This window comes from Polypterus senegalus, chromosome 11, assembly GCF_016835505.1.
Source record: "Polypterus senegalus isolate Bchr_013 chromosome 11, ASM1683550v1, whole genome shotgun sequence".
NCBI lineage: Eukaryota > Metazoa > Chordata > Cladistia > Polypteriformes > Polypteridae > Polypterus > Polypterus senegalus.
The window spans coordinates 38,665,409-38,687,568 of NC_053164.1; the positions used below are offsets into that span (position 1 = coordinate 38,665,409).

Consider the following 22,160-nt stretch of genomic DNA (forward strand, 5'->3'; position numbering starts at 1 on the left):
GGAGCATGCATAAATATGTCTGTCTTTTTTAAATATCTCATACAATATTTTTGTTAAACCCCTTGAATTAAAACTCCAACTCTAATCAAATCTTGATTGCTTTGGTTCAAATCCATTGTGGACGTGTACAGAGCCAAAATTATGAAAATCGTCTCTTTCCAAATACTTATGAACCTGACTGTACAGTCACACAGTGCATAATGGATATAAAAAGTCTACACACCACACTAATGAAAGTAGGCTTCTGTACGATTTATTTTTTCATTAAACAGTTTCTGATTTGTTTTCACTTTCTATGTATAGATTGCAATTTTGCAATACAGGTGGAATAAGTTCTGGCAGGATTTATCTTTATTTATTTATTTTTTTATTACATAAAATTTGCAATTTTAATAGAGGTGTGTAAATCTTTTATACCCACTGTATGTTAAGAGGTGAAAACACATTGTGGTCAGGTGTGGGGAATGATAATTAAAAACTGAACTGTGTCGAAATAAGGCCCATGAGCCTTTCTGCCACCCACTGTTTTTGCAGCATTAAAGCAGTGTTTTGAAAAAGTATGATTTTGTAGTTTATTTTTAATCACAATGCTGCTAATACAGCCATTTTTCTTTTCAGTGCTGGATTTAACACTTTGACATCACAATCAACAGTTCACAAGCTTCACTACATTTCATGACACTTTTTCATTCATCTTAAGAGTTTTGTTTATAGGTACTTATAAACTACCTTGTCCTGCAAAGTCTGCACCTCCATTTTGACAGGGCACTTATAAAAGTGTGATAGCAAAGTCTCAGTATAACCTATTAAAAAGTAGTACTTCTGAGGAGACAGATTTTGAAGAAAAAAAGCACAAATGATGATAACATTGCCTCGACGCTTAATGACGATTTCATTGGCTAGGCAGTTATGGAAGGTGCCAAAGATAAATTTGCGAATGAAGACATCCTCAATAATCCTTTCTGCAGCTCCATGCTCATTATCAAGGTTACCTGGCATAAAAAAAATACATTAATAAGAAAACAGTAATGGTCATACTTCATTTTTATACTGAATACAATATCTAGCAGTTAAAAAGACACACATTCAATGGACAGGCACATTGGTTAGATGGTCAGGCAATGTGGCATTGCGGTAAAGGCTTTGTACTTCAAGCCCTGAGGCTGTGGTATCAAACCCCACTACTGACATTGTGTGACCATGAGTAAGTCACTTCACCTGCCTGCACTCCAATTGGAAAAACAAAAGAAATGTATCTCAAATGTTGTAAGCTGCCTTAATTAGCGCATCAGCAAAATTACTAAATAATAATGACAAAAGTTAATTAGATACCTTTAACAACAAACAAATATAAGCAAAATATTTCAGTCCTACACATTAATATGAACATCACACATTACATGCTGCACCAAAATGTCAAAACATACCATGTCTAACAAAATACGCTCCATAAAATGTATTTCTAATGTGTTAACTATGTGATCTAGTCACTTCACATTGAGCAGATAAATGAACATGTGAAAATGCCTGACTTGTATAACGGCACATACTCACTTGTATTTTGGGTCAGCCAGCCTTTGCGATGACCAATATAATGTGGTGGAAGAGCTTGCTCATAAGTCACAGGTTTATTTCCCTTCCCAACTCGAACTCTACCTGCTTGATTCTGAAAGCACATTCTTTAATTACAAAAGAATTCCAGGCACTTAAATAAAGCATAATTCATTCAAATAAAACAGAAACATGAAACTTTTAACACCAACTCATCTTCTGAGTGTTATTAATAGAAGATGTTCACTATTTTTATCAAATGGATTACACTAATCCTGGTAACTTTATAATCACTTGCTGCCAATGTAATAAAGACTGGGTTAAACAGTAGTTAGCGTTGCTGCCACACAAAACCAGAATCATGAATGCTAATTCTTGCCATTTTTGCCCAATTTTTTACTCAGGTCTTCGAGTTTCCCAGCCACATTCCAAAATGCATATGTGTGACTTTAACTGGGGTTTCTCAATTGTGTGCATAAATAGGCCCTGTGATAGACTGGTATCATGCATAGACTGAGTCTTTGCCTTGTATCCAGTACTTCCTGAAGAGAAATAAGCCCAATACCCTGACAATAGTGGCTATTGCCAATGTTGTCCAGGGTGTCAACTGGTATTGAATTAGTTGTTTTTATTTTTTTAATATTTATAGATAAACGTGTTTTTACTCAAACTTTATTTATTACCAAAACACATAACTTTACTACTAATAGTAACCTATAGAATATGCAGAAATACAATGTACTTTTATGGTTTAAAAAACTTTGCTACATTTTTAGTTTAGACAAAGTGCAAATTTATATTGGTAACACTTTAGTTCAGGTACTGCAAAAATGCACCTATTAATCATTTACTTTTATGTAACAAGACCTTAATAAATACACCTTTTGGTCTTCATAACAAAAAACACACACACACCAGAAGATAGCTAAGTCATCTCTGTGCAGTTTGGCATATTGACATGATGGTAAAATTACTTTTTATTATGAAGGACTCACAGCCTTTACACCCAATATGTAGTATCTACAGAAAAGTGTCTTAGTTAAGCCACTGCAGACCACTCCAAAGAGAAGTATTCTCAGCAGGTCACATTGCAGAGATAAGTAAACACTTTACCAATGCTCTGTAAGTGTTATGAAGAACAGTGCAGTGTCTTTTTTCCTAAGGCAACTGTTCCAAAAACAATGTAAAGTGTAATTAGGAGCAGAAACTGTCCAGTCCTTGCTTGAAAAAATGTGAAATCAACTTTCAATGATTTGTAAAGCTTGTGGAGGGTGGACACACTTGTTTTATCCTCAATGGTCCATCCTGGTAATGTTGGTAATGTGGTATTTATTGTTGTAGTTTTCGTCATATCTACTCGATTCTGAAATTAACATTTTACTTGCTACTGTTACAATACAGTAGACCCCCGCAAAGACGCGGTTCAGGGGTTTTTCCTTAGAACCTAACTAATAATTGCTAGCGGAAACCACAAATATCCTCCGCAATTTTCTATGCCTTTTTTCGTGGCAATGCTGCACTGTAAAGAGAACAGGAAGCAACTGTAGAGGAAAACGCGGCTTGGGATGGTGACAGTAGCCAATCTGAGAGCGTACTCTACTAGAATTTGAAACTGTAACTCCCAGTAGTCCCTGCAGTGGCTCCGATTGGTCTTCTGCTGAGGGTGCAGGGGCTCTTGAGGTCAAAGGACGTCAGCACGGCCAGTGACCAAAAGAGTAAAAAAGTTATTGTAATTTGTGTTTCAAGTTCCTGTCTCTCTGCCTGCCTTCTGTTGGGTTACCTGTACTTATTCATTTTGTCCTGGATCATTTTGTTTCGAGGACTGTTAAGTGGATTCATTGCTATCCTGCGAAGAAAGAAGCGCTCCTGAACCCGTCTTCACCATTTCAGGAACTACCGGTAGGACTATCAGATGCAGATGCAGATCTCTGGAGTATCTATTTTCATCACTACATTTCATCCGTTGCCGTTTTCATGGACTTTACAACAAAGCACCAACAAAACACACACAGTATTTAATGTAAAATCGCCGTAAGGGGAATAGGGGTGGTATTGTTGTTTTTATTGCATTCTTTATTTGCTGTTTGATTATCGGTTTGCTTCGTTTTTGTCTCTGTTTGTGAGTGCGTGTGTGCGGGTAGGGTCAAGGCTGGGTGCGTCCCTGGAATCTCCACCATAAAAATAAATAAATCACCATCTTCTCGATGGTGTGAATCTCAGCAGCACCAGAGCGCTACAGCGTTATTCATTTCTCCTTGCTGCTGATTGACTGCTGCCCTGTGATGCATCTCCAGCCGAGTGTTCTCACATTTTCCGTTTTGATCTTCTTAATCCTTAAACCGCCGTACATTCATTGAGCAGCCGGCTCATGACCATTGCCACCCCCTGCAGCACTGCAGCCTCACTGTCTCTGGGAATGTGCCGCTCCACTAGACTAGCCTGCCAGCGTTAGCGTTTACCTCTGTGTGCTTGCATACAGCCAGTTCAAGCACAGTTGGCTCGGTGATTTACTCAATTTCATCATCTTATACATATTGTTCCAGTAGTTTTTTTAAGTAGTTTTTACAGTTCATTAGTAGTGTGTAAAATGATCAGTGTTGCAGTAATTGTGATGCTCATGAAAAAAATGTGTTCCATTAAAATTTCACCTTTTCTTTGTGAATTGTGACATTTACTTAAAAAGTGCAGCAAAAAAGTATTTGGTGTCCAGGGATGCATTAACCTCCAAGTATGTGTCAGTTTAAGGGTTAAAGCCCCAAGATGCCGCCAAAATGCCCTGCACCTTCTAAGGCTTCTGGCAATGAAAACGTGATTGCATGAATTACAGTACTTATAGCAATAACATCAGAATTTTACATTCTAGCACTGCGGGTGACATATCAGTACAGTACTATACACAGTATGCGGGTTTACCTTTACATTCTTTTTTAGGTAATGTAATAAACTGAGGTTGAAATGAAATTATGACTTTATCACTCTACCTTTTTCCCTATTTCACTGATCACTCCTACCACTTTCTTTTATGTGGAGCTGTTCCCTGGACACTTTTTATCAGTATGCTGCTGCTGGAGTATGTGAATTTCCCCTTGGGATTAATAAAGTATCTATCTAAAGTGTTTTAGGGGCATATTAAAGGTTTAAACTATAAAAATAGGCATGTTTTAACTACATCCATAATTCTCGGTTTTTCACAATTCACAGGTGCTCTAGGAACGTAACCCCCGTGAATTTTGAGGGTGTACTGTGTATTGTTCCAATGCAGGGTGCTGTGATTGCTCTAAATCATCATTAAAATTTTGTCATTAAAAATCCAAAAAGTAGTGGTTAAGGCTTTGTACTTCAAACCCTAAGGTTGTGGGTTCAAATCTCCCCACTGACACTGTGTGACCATGAGCAAGTCTATTGACCTGCCTGTGTACCAATTGGAAAACCAAAAGAAATGCAACCAATTGTATCATTAATGTTGTAAGCTGTCCTAGATAAAGGTGTCAGCCAAATAAGTAAACATAAATGAAATAATCTGTTGTTGACAAACATTTCTTTTTGCCCTACACAAACTAGATGTTTTAAATGATATGCCAAACTTATGGTATAAAATCTTTTGTGAGGTTATAAAGAATTCACCCTAAGCGTATGTAAACTTCTGACTTCAACGGTATATATAATGTACACACACATCTTAACTTTGTAATTGTTACAATCTTTTATTCGTAAAAAAATCAACTGATATTGAATGTCTTCAAATACCCAGAACTGCTGCTGCTCTTTTTTTCCTCTTAACACCATTTTCTCTTATCAAGTGCTGTAAAACTCTGCATTATTTGAAAAGATATTGCATTTTCATAAATCTATATATTACGTGTATAAGTGTTCAATTTTCAGACAGATGCGTATATATTGGGTGAGCTACATTCAGGCAAGTGTCTTTTTTCTGGCTATGACAACAACACATAGGAATAATAAAAAGCACAAAATAAGAGAAGAAAGCTCCAGAATGAGGAAAGAAAGAGAACTGTGTGGAGTCAGTAAGAGTAAGTTGCTGGACAGATGCTGAAGGGAAATTTACGGTTGCCAGTAATGAGCTTAAGGACACCTGATAAAAGCACACAGTGAAGCCTCTGAAGTGGGAAGCAATTATTGGATTACTGGAGTTGACTCCGACTATATGTAAATTATGATAAAAGTATGTTAAAATTTCCGATTTCACATACTCTAGTTCAAATAAACTTTTTCTTCTAGCCTTTTTAATAAAAATACCCTCATTTTTATTTCTTTTTTTTTTTTTTTAAGTTTCATCTTTTGTTACAACAGCATTTCTATAGCCTTCAAACCCAAACTTGAACAGGTTAGAGTACTAAAGGTAACCTGATGATTATTGTCAGCAATGATAAAAAGTTTTACATCTGGTATGCTGTGTTCTATCAGTCAACATAAGCCATGTTTCCACTAACCTCCTTAACATGCATTTTGAAATTATGAAACAAAAAACTGGTTATGGAAACATGTGAATTGCAAAGAAAAAAAAAATACTCAAAAAACTTTACACGCTCACTTGAGGCAATTTTTCAGGTAATGTGGCAAAGTAATAATTCGAAAAACTGCAATGCAAACACTTTTTTCATATTTAGGTTACATGACATGATCTAAATTTTCAAATACCTGTACAAATATGATGTAGTGAATACAGCAGCATCATGAGCACTATGGGACGACTCAGTACAAATGCCCCCTGACCATTTATCTGTCATCACCAACCACCTGCAGAACAACAGATGTACAGCCTTTCCTGTTAACATAATCCTGATACCCTTCATTTGATGCACAAATGGGGATATATGTGAGCCATTGATTGCACTGTACATCTGAGGTATTTGGTGCGCCTCATAATTGCACTGTGAACTCTGCTGTGTCTCTTCCACATCAGGTACAGTGATATGTCACCTCATTAGTTTGTAGCATATGGCCTGATACACCCCATATACGGTGGTTTTGCTCACAACTAAAGTCTCGGCAAAACAACCCTGTGCTCCGCACAGGTAGCCAGTTTATAAATTGTGATTGCTATGAGCTTTTTGGTCAGGACTGGCTCCCTCATGTATGTTATGGCAGGAGACACTAGAGGGCCTATTGCGCTGCATAATTCCATTAATGTTGAGCTGCTCATCCTAAAAGTTTGTTCCCAGAGCTCATCAGCAAAATCACTATGGACGATTTCTGAAAGTCCTTAATACATGGCCGATGCCAAGTATAGGGAGTTTGCCTTCCTTTTATTGTATTCACTTGCTCTTGTTGCCTCAAAATAAAGGTGGTGACCTGTAGACACAATTGAAATAACAAAACCAACACACATCATATCAATTGCCATTTTTAATTTCACTAATGGAAACATAACTCGTATTTGTGTTTTGTGGACTTTTCAGAGGTGTCGCTTACATTTGGTACATAACTGAAAAGGAAATGCAGCTTAAATACGTTGCCAATCACAAGTTTGGAGTCACCCGGAACTTCTCATATTTTTGAGAGAAATTCATACCTTTGTATCTAGATACCATTAAATTGATTTAAAAAAAATATAGCCAAAGCATTACTAGAGTGTATGTAATGATCATTAGTGCTTGAAATGACTGATTTTTAATTTTTTACTCACAAATGGCTGCAAGCACCATTTTCAGCAGCAATTCTTTCACCATTCTAAATGGTAAAATCCATTAGCTTATCCAAAACTAGTTATGTTTACATCTTTCTAATTGCATTAGTTCTGCTGAACCCTGCTATTCATCTACACTTGTGTTGCAAGGGACTGGCATTCCTAAAGTTCAGTCCTAGGTTCAAAAAAGGCCAAAATGAAACAGTCTTCTCAATGAACAAGACATTCTGTTGTTTTCATGGTGTCACACATGTGCGCATGGGAGGCAGCTAAATGGACCAAAAGAAGGTAATTCCACACCAGGCCATGGGGTTAGCAGGGTGCAGTAAACCTTCATCTTTTATCTCTGCATACTGGACATGGGGAAATTCTGCCTGATTCAGGGCAGAGGACGTCACTTTCGGTAACCCCTCAACCCAGAGAGGATGGCACTTCCGATTCATACCCCATGAGGATTTCATTGAGGCCTGGAACTGACATCACCTCCACCTGCCTGCCTTAAATACAAGACAACTTCCTCTGCAACTTCAGTTCTATTTTGGACTCAACTCTGTACACATCTGTGCAACTTATTTTTCCTTTTTGCAGCCAGGTTTCAAGTATACGGGTGGGTGCTCCAAACCTTTCTTTGTATGTCAAGACTGTTTATTTTCACAATGGTTATGTCATGTGACAGATTGGCAAGAAACTGAATATTTCATACCAAGCTGTCTTTTACTATCCTGAGAGAAGAGGGTGAACTGGAACTAACTAGGACAGAAAAAGATGGGGAAGTCCTAGATGGGCAACTGCATAAACAGGATATGGACATCAGAATCTGTAACTTGAGAAACAAACACCTTACTTGCCCTAAGCTGACTTTTTTTTAAAAAATCATGTCACCTGCAACAAGGAAAAGACAATTGTGGGATGCTGGCCTTTGAAGCAGAGTTTCAAAGAGAAAGCCCAAATGTGAAATTGCCAAATAAAAACAAAAGGTTAAAATGAGCAATAGAACACATACATTGGACAGAAGAGGACTGGTAAAGCTTATTGTGCTCATCCCACAGTCATCTTTTCACTAATCAGGACAACACTGGTGTTTGGTGGGTATTTGGTGAAGACGACAACCTTGTTTTACCTTGTAACACAAGTGAACAAGGTATCAGGTTTCCGAAGTGCAAATGCAGTTACAAAGGTTTCTCTAATAACTAATAAGCATGTAAACATTACTAATTAATGAAAAGCTAGAGGTGTTTACAATTAGGACACAGAGGGAACTGTTGCTGAATATGGGGCTTTACAGCCACATGTGAATAACTAATTAAAAAGCAGTCATTTTGAGATGTAATTGTCGTTATACACACGTCACTTCAATTGTATCTTGATAAAAAAAAAAGGTATCAATTTCAATCAAAAACATGAAAATGTTGGTGTGACCCCAAGTCTGACTAATACTGTATATTGACGTAAGTTACAGTATGTACAGTAAAGAATCACCCCTTCAAAATATTCACATTTTTTTTGCTTTGCAGCCTAAAATGAAAGCAAGCACAAAAATATTTCTCCAGCTGTATTTATTTAATGCAACTTATAACAGCCAAGTGAAAGACATAATAGCAACAGTTCAGTGTGTGCCTTCATTTCAGGCTGCAAATCAACAAAATGTAAATATTTTGAAGGGGGTGATACTTTTCTATATGGACTGTAAATTACAAAAAGAGGAGTCGTAGTCAGTAGTATAATAAATTGTGGAGATGACGTCAAAAGTTTTGTGTACTGACTCCAGAGAGCTTATAGCGAGAAAATAGGGAATAAAGTTGGAAATTTGCAAAAGACGCAGCCTCAGAAACACGGAAAAGTTTGGAAACTGGAGCCAAACTGTAATTAAATGCAAAGTGTGCTAACATATGAACAGAATAACTAAGATCCCATTTACAACTAAAGTATGTCTTTCTACAAGAGGTTTCAATAAAATATTTGAAAACAAAAAAGACAAAGGTCACAGAAAAAAAAATGATTTAATGTGGTCTGCAAGGCATTTTATCTCAGAAAAAAAGATAATCAGTTTTACAAATGACTGAAGTGGTAGAATAAGAGCATGAAAAAGTGAATTAAATTGCAACCTTCATGAAAATTTAAATAGCAGATTGGTTGGAGTGAAAATGGTGGTATGAGACCTCAAAGTTTGCTGGTTATTTGTTGGCTTGCTTTGCATTTCATGAGTGTTTGGCCATCGTTAAAAAATGAAACAATTATTACTGAAGTCAAATAAAATCAGGGCAAAACAAGTCTGTTAAAATGGCAGCATCATTGGGTTAACTGATTAAAGTTGTGGCTGCAGTCCTCCAGGAACTTAGTTTGACAACCGTGGTGTACATACAGGATACCCATAACGTCCAAACTGGACCTCTTACAAAGTAAGGACACATTAATGTTATTATTATGTACTATTATTATTACCTTTAAACAAACTGTGGTGGTATGAAGGCTACGAGTTCCAGACGTAAGCAGCTGCAGACCATTCACTCCGTCAAGTAAACCCTGCCAATTTAAATTTAAAGACTGTAAGAACACTACCAAATTCAAAACGGAAACAAGGGCGCCATAAAATTTCATAGTAATCTGCATGTTCAGTGAAATGAGCTCAATTAGTTACAGAATACAGTATTTGCATTTGTATACAGCTTAACATTTAGCATCCTTACAAATACACAAGTCGTATATGCTACGTAATGCCATTCGGTTCAGTGGCACTGCGAAATTAGAATTTACAGTACTTATATTTAGAAATCAGTAAAGAGATATCGATCATGTTAATTGAAACTTTTACCTTTAGGGAGGTACGGATCCCTGAAGACAGCAATATCGCCATTTCTACCGAAGGAATGTTTTTCAAAGGTTTACTATACTGTAAATACAACAGAACACATCCCTTAAAGCTCAGCGTCTAACTGCTGTTACACTGCAAAGGCGTTAACACATAGGTGTCTGTAGCAGCATCCACACACTATGAGTAACATGCCGTCCTTGACTTGTGCAACGTAGAAATCATTCCTTCCATCCATTTCACTTCCGGTTTACGAGGGCACGCAATTCAGATCCCGCCAGATTTCAAATGTAGGGACTGTCTCACCATAGAAATACAGTATATAGATAGACGCCGCATTCACTGTGTTTCCCAGTCGACACGATACGTCAGCGCGTCAGACATACTGCCAGTTGCAAAAGTGCCACTAATACAGGTAGAATTGGAAACCGGGTTTTCTGATGAAAAAACAATAACGTTAAAAACAGTATCGTTTACATACAGGTGCTGGTCATAAAATTAGAATATCATGACAAAGTTGATTTATTTCAGTAATTCCATTCAAAAAGTGAAACTTGTATATTAGATTCATTCATTACACACAGACTGATGTATTTCAAATGTTTATTTCTTTTCATTTTGATGATTATAACTGACAACTAATGAAAGTCCCAAATTCAGTATCTCGGAAAATTAGAATATCAATTAAGACCAATGCAAAAAAAGGATTTTTAGAAATGTTGGCCAACTGAAAGGTATGAACGAAAAGTATGAGCATGTACAGCACTCAGTATTTGGTTGGGGCTCCTTTGGCCTGGACTACTGCAGCAATGCGGCGTGGCATGGAGTCGATCAGTCTGTGGCACTGCTCAGGTGTTATGAGAGCCCATGTTGCTCTGATAGTGGCCTTCAGCTCTTCTGAATTGTTGGGTCTGGCGTATTGCATCTTCCTCTTCACAATACCCCATAGATTTTCTATGGGGTTAAGGTCAGGCGAGTTTGCTGGCCAATCAAGAACAGGGATACCATGGTCCTTAAACCAGGTACTGGTAGTTTTGGCACTTTGTGCAGGTGCCAGGTCCTGTTGGAAAATGAAATCTGCATCTCCATAAAGTTTGTCAGCAGCAGGAAGCATGAAGTGCTCTAAAACTTCCTGGTAGACGGCTGCGTTGACCTTGGACCTCAGAAAACACAATGGACCAACACCAGCAGATGACATGGCACCCCAAACCATCACTGACTGTGGAAACTTTACACTGGACCTCAAGCAACGTGGATTCTGTGCCTCTCCTCTCTTCCTCCAGACTCTGGGACCTTGATTTCCAAAGGAAATGCAAAATTTACTTTCATCAGAGAACATAACTTTGGACCACTCAGCAGCAGTTTTGTGTTTAGCCCAGGAGAGACGCTTCTGATGCTGTCTCTTGTTCAAGAGTGGCTTGACACAAGGAATGCGACAGCTGAAACCCATGTCTTGCATACGTCTGTGTGTGGTGGTTCTTGAAGCACTGACTCCAGCTGCAGTCCACTCTTTGTGAATCTCCCCCACAGTTTTGAATGGGTTTTTTTCACAATCCTCTCCAGGGTGCGGTTATCCCTATTGCTTGTACACTTTTTTCTACCACATCTTGTCCTTCCCTTCGCCTCTCTATTAATGTGCTTGGACACAGAGCTCTGTGAACAGCCAGCCTCTTTAGCAATGACCTTTTGTGTCTTGCCCTCCTTGTGCAAGGTGTCAATGGTCGTCTTTTGGACAACTGTCAAGTCAGCAGTCTTCCCCATGATTGTGTAGCCTACAGAACTAGACTGAGAGACCATTTAAAGGCTTTTGCAGGTGTTTTGAGTTAATTAGCTGATTAGAGTGTGGCACCAGGTGTCTTCAATATTGAACCTTTTCACAATATTCTAATTTTCCGAGATACTGAATTTGGGACTTTCATTAGTTGTCAGTTATAATCATCAAAATTAAAAGAAATAAACATTTGAAATACATCAGTCTGTGTGTAATGAATGAATCTAATATACAAGTTTCACTTTTTGAATGGAATTACTGAAATAAATCAACTTTGTCATGATATTCTAATTTTATGACCAGCACCTGTATAACAGATTTTGGCGAATCATTTAAATGCAATTATTTATATCCATTTATACACTAATAATGGCAATTATTGAGACAAAAACCTGTCCAATGTCTGAAAGTCAAAATAGTAAGACTGCAGTCTGGTCTTTCTTTTAACAGTGAAATGATACACTCAATGACAAAAATAAACAATTTTATTGTATACAAATTGGTTTAATTTTTGAAAACATTTCACGTATTCCTCTCTCAATCAAGGAGCTCCAAGTGGTCTTGACTGAAACGATAGGTGCAGATGTATCACTGACACTGAAGCAGTTCTGGAATCATCATCATCAGGGTGTCAATGTTGACGATGAACCCCACAACAGATAGGTACCTTCAAAACAAAATGTTTTGTCAATATTATCACTGTAAACCAAGATACTTCAAGACCGCGCAATATAAGACAACTAGAAAAAATAAAACAGAACTGGCCAAGGTTGAAAACATGAGCATAGCCATACATATGGCATACTGTAGGTGTCATGATGCCATACTGCCATTATGACACCTCAAAGAACTGGAAAAAAAAACAAAAATACAGCAGACTGCAACAACATTAGAAACAGAGAACCGAGCATCATATGAACTTATGATGCAGCATGCAGGAAAAGAAAACAGAGTAGGATTAGTAATGTAATGAAAGTCAAAAGTTTAGACAATTACACTTAATGGGGCTGTTTTTATGACTAAAAATATGATATAACACAGATGGGGCTATGGAGTAAGCAAAATAAGTGTACACAAAGCTAAAGGAAAGGAATTCCTTCCAGCAGTCCTGAAATAGTTCCCATATGTGTTGAGTACTTGTTGGCTGTTTTGAAACATACTTTGTTTTTCTTCAGTTATAAAAAACTAGCCAACCCGCGGCGTAGCATACGCCGCATAATCAGGCCGCTTTTATATGATTTTTAAGCACAGAGGAAAAAATAAACATTTGAAAAATCCGTAATTTAATAAACCACCAAGAAAAGTTGTCCGTGACTGAAAACCGGAGGAGCGCCGTTGCGCTTTCTCCTTCCAAAGCGAAGGACAGGGTTGAACGGCGCCGTTCAGTACGCACTGCCCGCTTATGTGCCCGCCCCCAACTCCCTACCTGAGTCGCTTTCGTCTGTGCACAGTCCACACGCACCTGTGAGTCACGTTGACTGTTAATTTTCCAAACACCGCCTCAGTCGGTTTCCACGTTGAGTTTTCATTGTTCTTTGCGGTTCTGGGTGCTTTTTTATATATAATCCACCAAGTCACCCGACCATGGGGGCCTTTACAAAGGGCAGGAACGTAATCAGTGCGAGCGTATGACCTGCACGTACTGGGAATTTCTCGTTCATGGGGAACAATTGCAAGCCACGGTCTCCATCACGAATGGGGTTCAACGGCTTACCCACGGCGGGTAGACACACGTTGATCCATTCAGTGTAGCGCGCGTGCAGTACCGGACATACAAGTGCGTCACAGACCCGTTAATGCTCAATCTCACGTGCCTGAAAGCCACTTGTCCCTCTAAGAATTTGGACGCCGACTGCTTATTTGTTTGTATTAAAAGTGGTAACCCCACCTGTGACTCACGTAGACTTTTCATTGCTTTGTGCGGTTTTGGCTGCCTTTCTATATATAATCCACCAAGACACCCGACCACGGTGGGAGGGCGGTGTGTACAAAGTGCAGGAGCATCGAAGAAGACGCATGTTTGTCGCGGATGCGAATTGCTGTATGTAGCGTGTAAAACAGTTTGCTATGTGCAACAGTTTCGTCAATGACATTTCTCCAAAAAAACCCGACTGACAGAAACAAACAGTTACCTGAAGCAGGAATTTCTATAACATTGAAAGAAGTGTTGTTTCCATGAAATACATTTGAAGCGGCAGCAATGGAGGGCAAAAGAATAGTCAACGTGGCTCACAGCTGGGTTTGGACCGCAGCACAGACCAAAGCGAGTGAGTATGTGTTTGATTTGGCGGGCAGTGGTCTGAGGTGCGTTCCTGAGCGCGTGGGAGGAGGGGTAGAGTTTGTGGGCGGGGCTTCGTTGTTCCTTTCGCATGGTTTTCATGGTGGACGCGGTTGGTGTCGAAACCGAAAAGAATAATGAAAAGTCAACGTGGCTTAGACGTGCATGTGGACTCCTAGCACAGACGGAAGGGGCTAACTGGGTGGTCGGTGAGTTTTTGCGTCCGGGCACATGGGCAGGCAGTGTGAATGTCTAGAGAGCGAGGGTAGATGCGGGCCGGTGAAAAAGGAGTGTTGGTGGGCAGGAAAAGTCTTCCGTGTTCCTGCAGGAGCATCTAAGAAGACGCATGTTTGTCACGGATGGGAATTGCTGTATGTAGCGTGTAAAACAGTTTGCTATGGTGCAAGCGGTCATGCGTTGTAACCAAAAACTCGTAGACTGCTTACTTCATTGTGTTTTAACCTCAGTTGTAAATGATTGTCTTAAAGATCCCATGAGATACCCCTCGCAAACCGTTTCATACGCTGCATATGGCGATTCACCTCCGCGAGAAACATGCCTCTATGAACAGTCAACCTAGCTCGGAGGTGCATGACATGAACATGGCAGTAACCTGACCTGCACCGCATGTGGCCTCCACGACAGACGAATATAAATGACGCCACTTTTTCTGTGTCCTCGCGTCCGACTTGGTGGGCGTGGCCCTGCGAGTTGTCATCATATCCAATGGGCTTGGAGTTGGTGGGCGTGGCTCCTTCCTGCGTGCGCCATAGGTGCCTCACTTGTCGGCGACTTAGTGAATCCACGCCCCTTCCGGTGTGCTTTTCATGGTTGTCTTGCCTTAGTGAATTATATATATAGATAAATAAACATGAAATGCACGCCTGGTACTGGCTGGTACTGTATCAACATAAATGAAAGCATCCATAACCATCTCTGCTATATTATTTGAATATTTATAGAGGTGTTTTGGTCAAAATAATAATTTTGTCCATTTCTCCCAGCCTTGAAATAACATCATATGAACTTGATGTCATGAACTTATAAACTCATCGTGAAAACAAAAGCTTCACTATTTCCTAAAACCTCTTTGATCGATGAAGGGGTGTGCCATCTTTCATCACCAAACTCATCAAGTAGTTCCTGCCTCTCAACAAAAACTCTACTCTCTCTGCCCAATTCAAAGAACTCAGTGGAGTTTTGAACCCTTTGGTATGGGGATTGCAACTGTTCATGATGTCAAAGAGCCTGTCAATCATCTAAAAGCAAATATATGCATTATAACAAGAATCTGAATCATCAGCATAAATAACATGTTTCCATTTATCATTAGCTACTGTAAATACTAAAATATAGCATCAATGTTTTTCACTATTTGCTTCATGGTTATTAAACTTTGCATGTAACATTACCTCAATGAATTCAGCTGTTGCTTCACAGTGTTGAAACTGTGAATAGCCGAGATCCATCAATGTGCGCAGAGCTACTGTTTGTCACAAGCAGCTGGGGGCCAGACCCAGCCGGGACGCCTGGAAGGACCGGGAGGTGGCATGTATGTCCTTCGGGCCCCGAGGGAGCAACCGCCCTGGATCTGGAAAGGACCACAGAGAGGAACAAAGAGGCTCAAGCCCATTGGGGCCCATGGCCACCGCCAGGGGGCGCCCCAAGCCTCTAAAAGCCCGGAGAATGTGTACTTCCACCACACCCGGGAAGATGGAGGATAATCCTTCCAGGGATGCATGGAGTGCTTCCGGGTTCAAGGGCAGCACTTCCGCCACACCAGGAAGTGCTGCCGGAAGAACATTGTCAGGCACCTGGAGTACATCCAGGTGGAAATAAAAGGGGCCGCCTCCCTACAATCGGGGAGCTAGAGTCAGGGGTGGGAGCAGGACGAGGCTCCCGTGGAGAGAGGAAAGGCAGTCCACGGACATTTAAAGAAAAGTCCAGACTAGGGGTGATTGGTGCTGGTAGCACAGTGTAGAAAATAAATGTGTGCTTTTAAAAAGATGTGGTCTCAGTCTGATGGTGTCCGGGCATGTCTCACATGTCACAGTGTGACTCCTTCACCTTCATTTTCTTTAAATCAAAATTCACATGCTTGTCTGTGATTTTGTTGGCAGCATGCAGTCCTTCTTTTGCTTGGACATCATTCAGATGAACAACGTATGTCCAATTGATCTGGCCAGTGGTGCTACTTATTGGGCTGTAGGCCTGCAACATATTTCGTGCCAACTTCAAAACGTGGCATGGATCCATCATCACAAACACCTTCGCACCACTCACTGGATGTGCAAAAAAAGTTTTTAACGGTTCACCAGGGTTGACCTTTAGCTGGCATCCAAGCTGGTTACACGTGCTGACATTGGAGGCATGTTCATTGTCACACACGTGTGATTAGGAGGCAGTCAAAAAGCTCAAAGGTGAGTAAAATATCGCAAGATGACGGGTTGTCACATGGTGCTTACCTAAACCTCTTCTCACAACAGGAAAACCAAAGACAATTAATCGCCTCTATTTCCAGGTTTAAAAATGGCCACCATGACATCATTTCCGGTAACTCCATATGGCATCACATCCGGCTCTTTCCATGGACATCACTTCCGGCTCCGCCCCATGACGTCACTTCCGGCTCCTGAATTCAACCTCATTTCCTGCCAACCATTTCCTGTACCCATAATCCACTACTCTATATAAACGCCATTTTTGCAATTGTACTTTGTCATCTGTTACTGAATAAGTACTTTTGATCGCATTCTCTTTTGACTTTTTGACTTTTGACTCTTTTGACTTCCGGTTTGAGTAAACGCTGGTGGGACTGGTCGCTGCTGCTCGCCGGTAACTAGAATATTGATTTTGCTAGACTAGTGATTTTGATGCTTCAGCCTAACCTCCGTTTCGTTTGAAACTTACCGATTTATTCTCTGGACGTCTGAGCTGCCTGCGGCCTCCTCGCCTACAATGTGGACTGGTAGGATTTTTGCTTGGTTAATGTTTGTTTGTTTGGAGTCTTCTGTCGCTCGCTATCCAACCTGCGACTGGCCTCCTCCAGTACCCAGCTGTCGGTGCTATATTTCGTTATACTTCTCCCTCGTCGGAGATACATCCATCGTGGGTCCCGCCGGAGATTCCGAACGGACGCCTCGAAAGGAATTAACTCTTTTTGGTCTGATTTTCGGCACCCTCCACATAACACAGATAGGAACACTGACCATAGCGTGTTGGCCAGCTTAGCTCGGTCGACTAACACCACTGTCAAATACGACAGCAACATTGTCAGCTTTGGTCTATTGAACATCCGCTCACTTACGAGCAAGGGACATCTCATTCAGGATCTCCTCATTGACCGTAAGTTTGACTTTCTCTGTTTAACTGAGACTTGGCAGCAACCTCAAGACTTTTCACAACTTAATGAATGCACCCCCCTGGGGTTTGTTTACACTTGTCCACCCCATGCATCTGACCGTGGAGGAGGTGTCGCGATAATTTATTACTCCTGCTGTTAGCTCTTTTGAATCGACTGTGTGTCAACTGTCTGGGCCAGTTCCAACCATCATTGCAACTGTCTACCGTCCTCCCAAGTCTAACAACAATTTTTTGAACGATCTTGCTACCTTCCTTACCAATCTATCTGTAATTACTCCAAATATAATTCTGCTGGGGGATTTTAATATACATCTGGACAATATCAATATCCCTCTCATTAGAGACTTTTTATCTTGCCTGGAGAGTTTTGGATACCAGCAGCACACTGATGTTCCTACCCATTGTAAAGGACATATCTTGGACCTGATTTGCTGCTCTGGTGTTGTTCCTTTTGATCTTACAGCAGATGAACTCACTATAACCGACCACTTTCTCCTCTCATTCAACGCTAAACTTACCTTTTCTGTTCCTAAGCTTCCACGTCTCATAGCCTTTCGTAACATTAAGAATATCAACTTGAATTTGCTGTCTTCTAGAATTGATTCGCAAATGGACTTTTATAATTTATCCTCTCCCATAGAACTGGTCTCATATTATGACACTTGTCTTAATGGTATTCTTAATTCTCTGGCTCCGCTAAAAACCAGATCTGTTTCTTTTTCCTTTTCTGCCCCCTGGTTTACGCCTGAACTTCGGCTTCTGAAAGGCAGGCAACTTGAAAGGTTGTTTAAAAAAAACAGACTCTTTGTCCACAAAGAGATGTATAAAAATCATCTACTCTATTACAAGGATTGTATAGCTCAAACCAAATCTAATTATTACACTCAGTTAATTACTAGTAATACAGGTAACACCAAGTCTTTGTTTTCTTTACTTAATAATGTTACACAACCTCCAGACTCTTTACCATCTCACCTTTACTCAACTGCCTTCTGTAATTCTCTTATGTCTTTTTCAATGAGAAAATCCAAAAGATACATCAGCACCTTGGTCCAGATCCTTTCTGTATTTCTTCTGAACTACACTCACCTATTCACTCTTTCTCTTCTTTCCAGCTTCCCACTTCCTCTGAAATCTCAGATCTCATCTGCAAATCCAAGTCATCTACTTGTCAGCTGGACCCCCTGCCTACAGTTTTGGTTAAAGCCTGCCTTCCCTCTCTAGTCCCTCTTATTTCTGCCATCATTCACTCTTCTCTTACTACTGGTATTATTCCCTCATCTTTCAAAACTGCTGCTATAACCCCAATATTAAAAACCTGGTTGTGATCCTACTAATTTCAATAATTTTCACCCCATTTCTAACTTGCCCTTTATCTCCAAAATTCTTGAAAAATAGTAGCTATCCAACTTCACACCCACTTGTCTCACAATAATCTATATGAGAAGTTCCAGTCTGGTTTTTCCCCCTTCATAGTACAGAAACAGCACTTGTTAAAATTACTAATGACCTCCTTATGGCTGCTGATTCTGGTCTAATCACTATTCTCATCCTTCTTGATCTGAGTGCGGCCTTTGATACTATTTGTCATACCACTCTCCTTAATAGATTATCTTTGATTGGCATTACTCACACTCCACTTGATTGGTTTAGATCTTACCTTCAGGCCGCACTCAGTTCATACAGCTTAAAACTTTCACATCCCAACCCACCGCTGTTACTTCTGGTGTGCCCCAAGGCTCTGTCCTGGGGCCTCTTCTTTATTATTTACCTTCTTCCCTTGGCAATATTTTTCGCAAATATAACATTAATTTTCACTGTTATGCTGATGACACCCAGCTCTACCTTGCTGGTAAACCCACCTCCTCTTTTCCACCACCCTCACTTATTGACTGCATTTCTGAAATTAAATCCTGGTTCTCTTCAAATTTTCTTAAATTAAACAGTGACAAAACTGAGGTTCTCCTCATTGGTTCAAAATCATCATTATCCAAAACCAATAATCTTTCTTTTATTATTGATAACTCTGTTGTTTCCCCATCATCTCAGGTCAAGAGTCTGGGTGTCATCCTCGACAGTACTCTATCTTTCCAATGTCACATTAATAACATCACCCGGTCTGCTTACTTCCACTTACGTAATATTAATCGCATTCGCCCTCCCTCACTCCTCATACTACTGCCATTCTTGTTCATAGTCTTGTCACTTCTCGGCTGGACTACTGCAATTCACTCCTCTTTGGTCTCCCTAATAAATCTCTTCACAAGCTTCAGTTAGTCCAGAATTCTGCAGCACGTATCATCACTGGAATCCCATCTTTTCACCATATTACTCGGTCTTGCAGCAGCTTCATTGGCTCCGATCAAGTTTCGTATTGATTTTAAGATTCTGCTACTAACTTTTAAGGCCATCCATAACCTCGCACCTCCATATCTGTCTGACCTTCTACATGTTGCCATTCCATCCCGTAACCTTAGATCCTCTTCCTCCACCCATCTGACCGTTCCTCCCGCCGTCTAACCACCATGGGGAGCAGAGCTTTCAGCCGTTCTGCTCCCAAGCACTGGAACTCATTACCTGCGGATCTCCGAAATATCAAATCATATTCATCTTTCAAATGTAAACTTAAAACACATTTGTTTAAAATGGCTTTTCTTCCTCCTCCTAATTATAGTGGTTTTGTTTGGTTTTAATTTTTAGATTTTCTGATGTTTTAAGTTGTTTATAATTGTGTCTTTTATTTATTTATTTATTGTTTGTTCGGTGTCCTTGAGTTCTCTGAAAGGCGCCTTGTATAAATAAAATGTATTATTATTATTATTATTATTATTATTATTATTATTATTATTATTATTATTTTGCATCCTTTTTGCTTCCTTTGTCCGCAGGACAATATACGGGGATGGTCCCCAAAACTTTATTTTTGTGGATTTTCTTCTTTATATGGTTATTATTCCACACCATCCATTGTAACAGACACCACTGTTATCCCCTGTTCATGCAGTTCCTCCAATGCATGAACAAGTAGCACCTTCTGTGTCTCTGGGAACAGGGAGTTGATCAGGTAGTATGCATTGGAGCCTTCCAATGGCCTTGTCGGCCAACCACCATAAAAACAAGAGCCTCTGTGGCCACATCTGTTTCATTCACTCCATCCCCCTTATCCACAAAGCCAGACATTTTTTTGGTATATGGATCATATTGGAAATGTTTCTTGATGGCCATGGCATTCAATAGAAGACTCACGCGTCCATATTTAGCCGGGTTTTTTTCTTGTCTTCGTCTCATCATATCCAACATCATCATGCTGAGTCCAGGGTTGGCATCTACAGAACTCGTCCACCTTGGTATAATGAAAAAATCTAATTTAATCCAAATGCCCAATTAAGGATTATTTGGACCAATTAATAATCACTGTGGCTGATAACCATAAGCAACAATTTGATCACGATGATGGGGATTTACTTAAAAGGCTTCTATTTATTATGCATCATTATTTATTTATGGTATTGATTAACTACACGAATTTTTACCTAGTTCATGTCATGATTAAGGGATATAAATAAAAGCTTAGAAAGAACACTTCAAATGGATGATTACCTTTGCAATGTATGTGGATGTGGGAGATTTAAAATGGAGAGACTCTCTCAGATAACTGTAAGCTTTGGAACCATTTAGGTGGAGGCTGAGGGCAAACTCTTTCTGGTCTTTTTTAAGCTCATGGCTCTGTATTGACAGGAGATGCACTGGAAGATCTAAAATTCAGTTAGCACAGACAAATTAGAAAGTTGCCTTGAAGTAATAATTAGGATGTCTTAAGGAATTTTACACTTAACTACATACCATTTTCTCAATATTTTGTATTGTATTTCTATTTTACTGGAGTATAAATCCAGCCTCTTTTTCAGATCTTCATTAATGAGGTTCTTCTCCCTCAAATCTTGCAGAAAACCATGCACGGTGTTCTTTGCTCTCCTTTCTCGATCCTTAGCATTTCTCTTCTCTCTTTCCATGCTCTCTACCCTAGATAAGGTTTCATTGAGTCTAGCCCTTATATTTTCAAGAGATGTAGGCAGTGCGTAGAAGTGGTCCTAGTAGACACAAGGAGTCAAGTTTATATCACACCAGTCAATTCATAGTTAGTACAATGTGCTGTCTGCTGGTCTGTATTTGTAATCATATCACCACTCAGTTCTACTGTGAGCACTGCATGCGTGCGTGTATCTGATTCAACAGCAGCATGTTTCAATGTATATGCATGTGTATGCATTATTTTATCTGAAAGCATGATGGGGGGTAGGGGATTGTTTTAAAAGAGGTTTGAAAAGGACCTTAATACTCACAACACTGGGATCAGACAGAGCTTCAGTCTCTCGGACAGGCAAAGAACAGTCTACTGACAGGCTCTCCTGTGCCATCACTGAAGTCAGTGTGGTCCTGTTTACCACTGGCTAATGTGAAAAAAAAATAAAATGCTTAAAAACATGAAAAGAGTTAGGTGTGTCACAACATAATGCTATGGAATACATCACTGATTCCTTTAAAAAAGTGACTTTTCACTGACTCTCTAATCCTTATAGCCTAAATACACACCTACCCTTTGGAGATGAGTTGGAAACCTGAACACAGAGGGAAGAGCTCCATCTCTGATTATAACAGTCTGACCTGTCCTGTCAAAATCCTCCTGTCTGAAGTGCTCACTGCAGAGCCTGGATGAGTCATTGGCGCTGAAACCTTCCTG

The 22,160-nt window shown here is 39.8% G+C and overlaps 1 protein-coding gene across 1 annotated transcript; it reads right to left on the reverse strand.

Annotated features, from left to right (window-relative positions):
* Positions 1 to 558: 558 nt before the first annotated feature.
* mrps24 (mitochondrial ribosomal protein S24) lies at positions 559 to 10,229 on the reverse strand. The gene is made up of 4 exons (XM_039768423.1): positions 10,011 to 10,229; positions 9,641 to 9,721; positions 1,555 to 1,666; positions 559 to 992 (listed from the first exon to the last, which is right to left on the reverse strand). Exons 1-4 carry the CDS (start codon positions 10,050 to 10,052, stop codon positions 709 to 711), a joined length of 519 nt encoding a protein of 172 aa, XP_039624357.1. The 5' UTR covers positions 10,053 to 10,229; the 3' UTR covers positions 559 to 708.
* Between the last annotated feature and the right edge of the window lie 11,931 nt (positions 10,230 to 22,160).

Coding starts and splice junctions, on each gene's coding strand:
- mrps24 (XM_039768423.1), bottom strand. CDS start 10,052: ATGGCGATATTGCTGTCTTCAGGGATCCGTACCTCCCTAAAG. Junction 9,722..10,010: donor GGATCCGTACCTCCCTAAAG/GTAAAAGTTTCA, acceptor TTAAATTGGCAG/GGTTTACTTGACGGAGTGAA. Junction 993..1,554: donor CTGGCTGACCCAAAATACAA/GTGAGTATGTGC, acceptor TTTTTATGCCAG/GTAACCTTGATAATGAGCAT.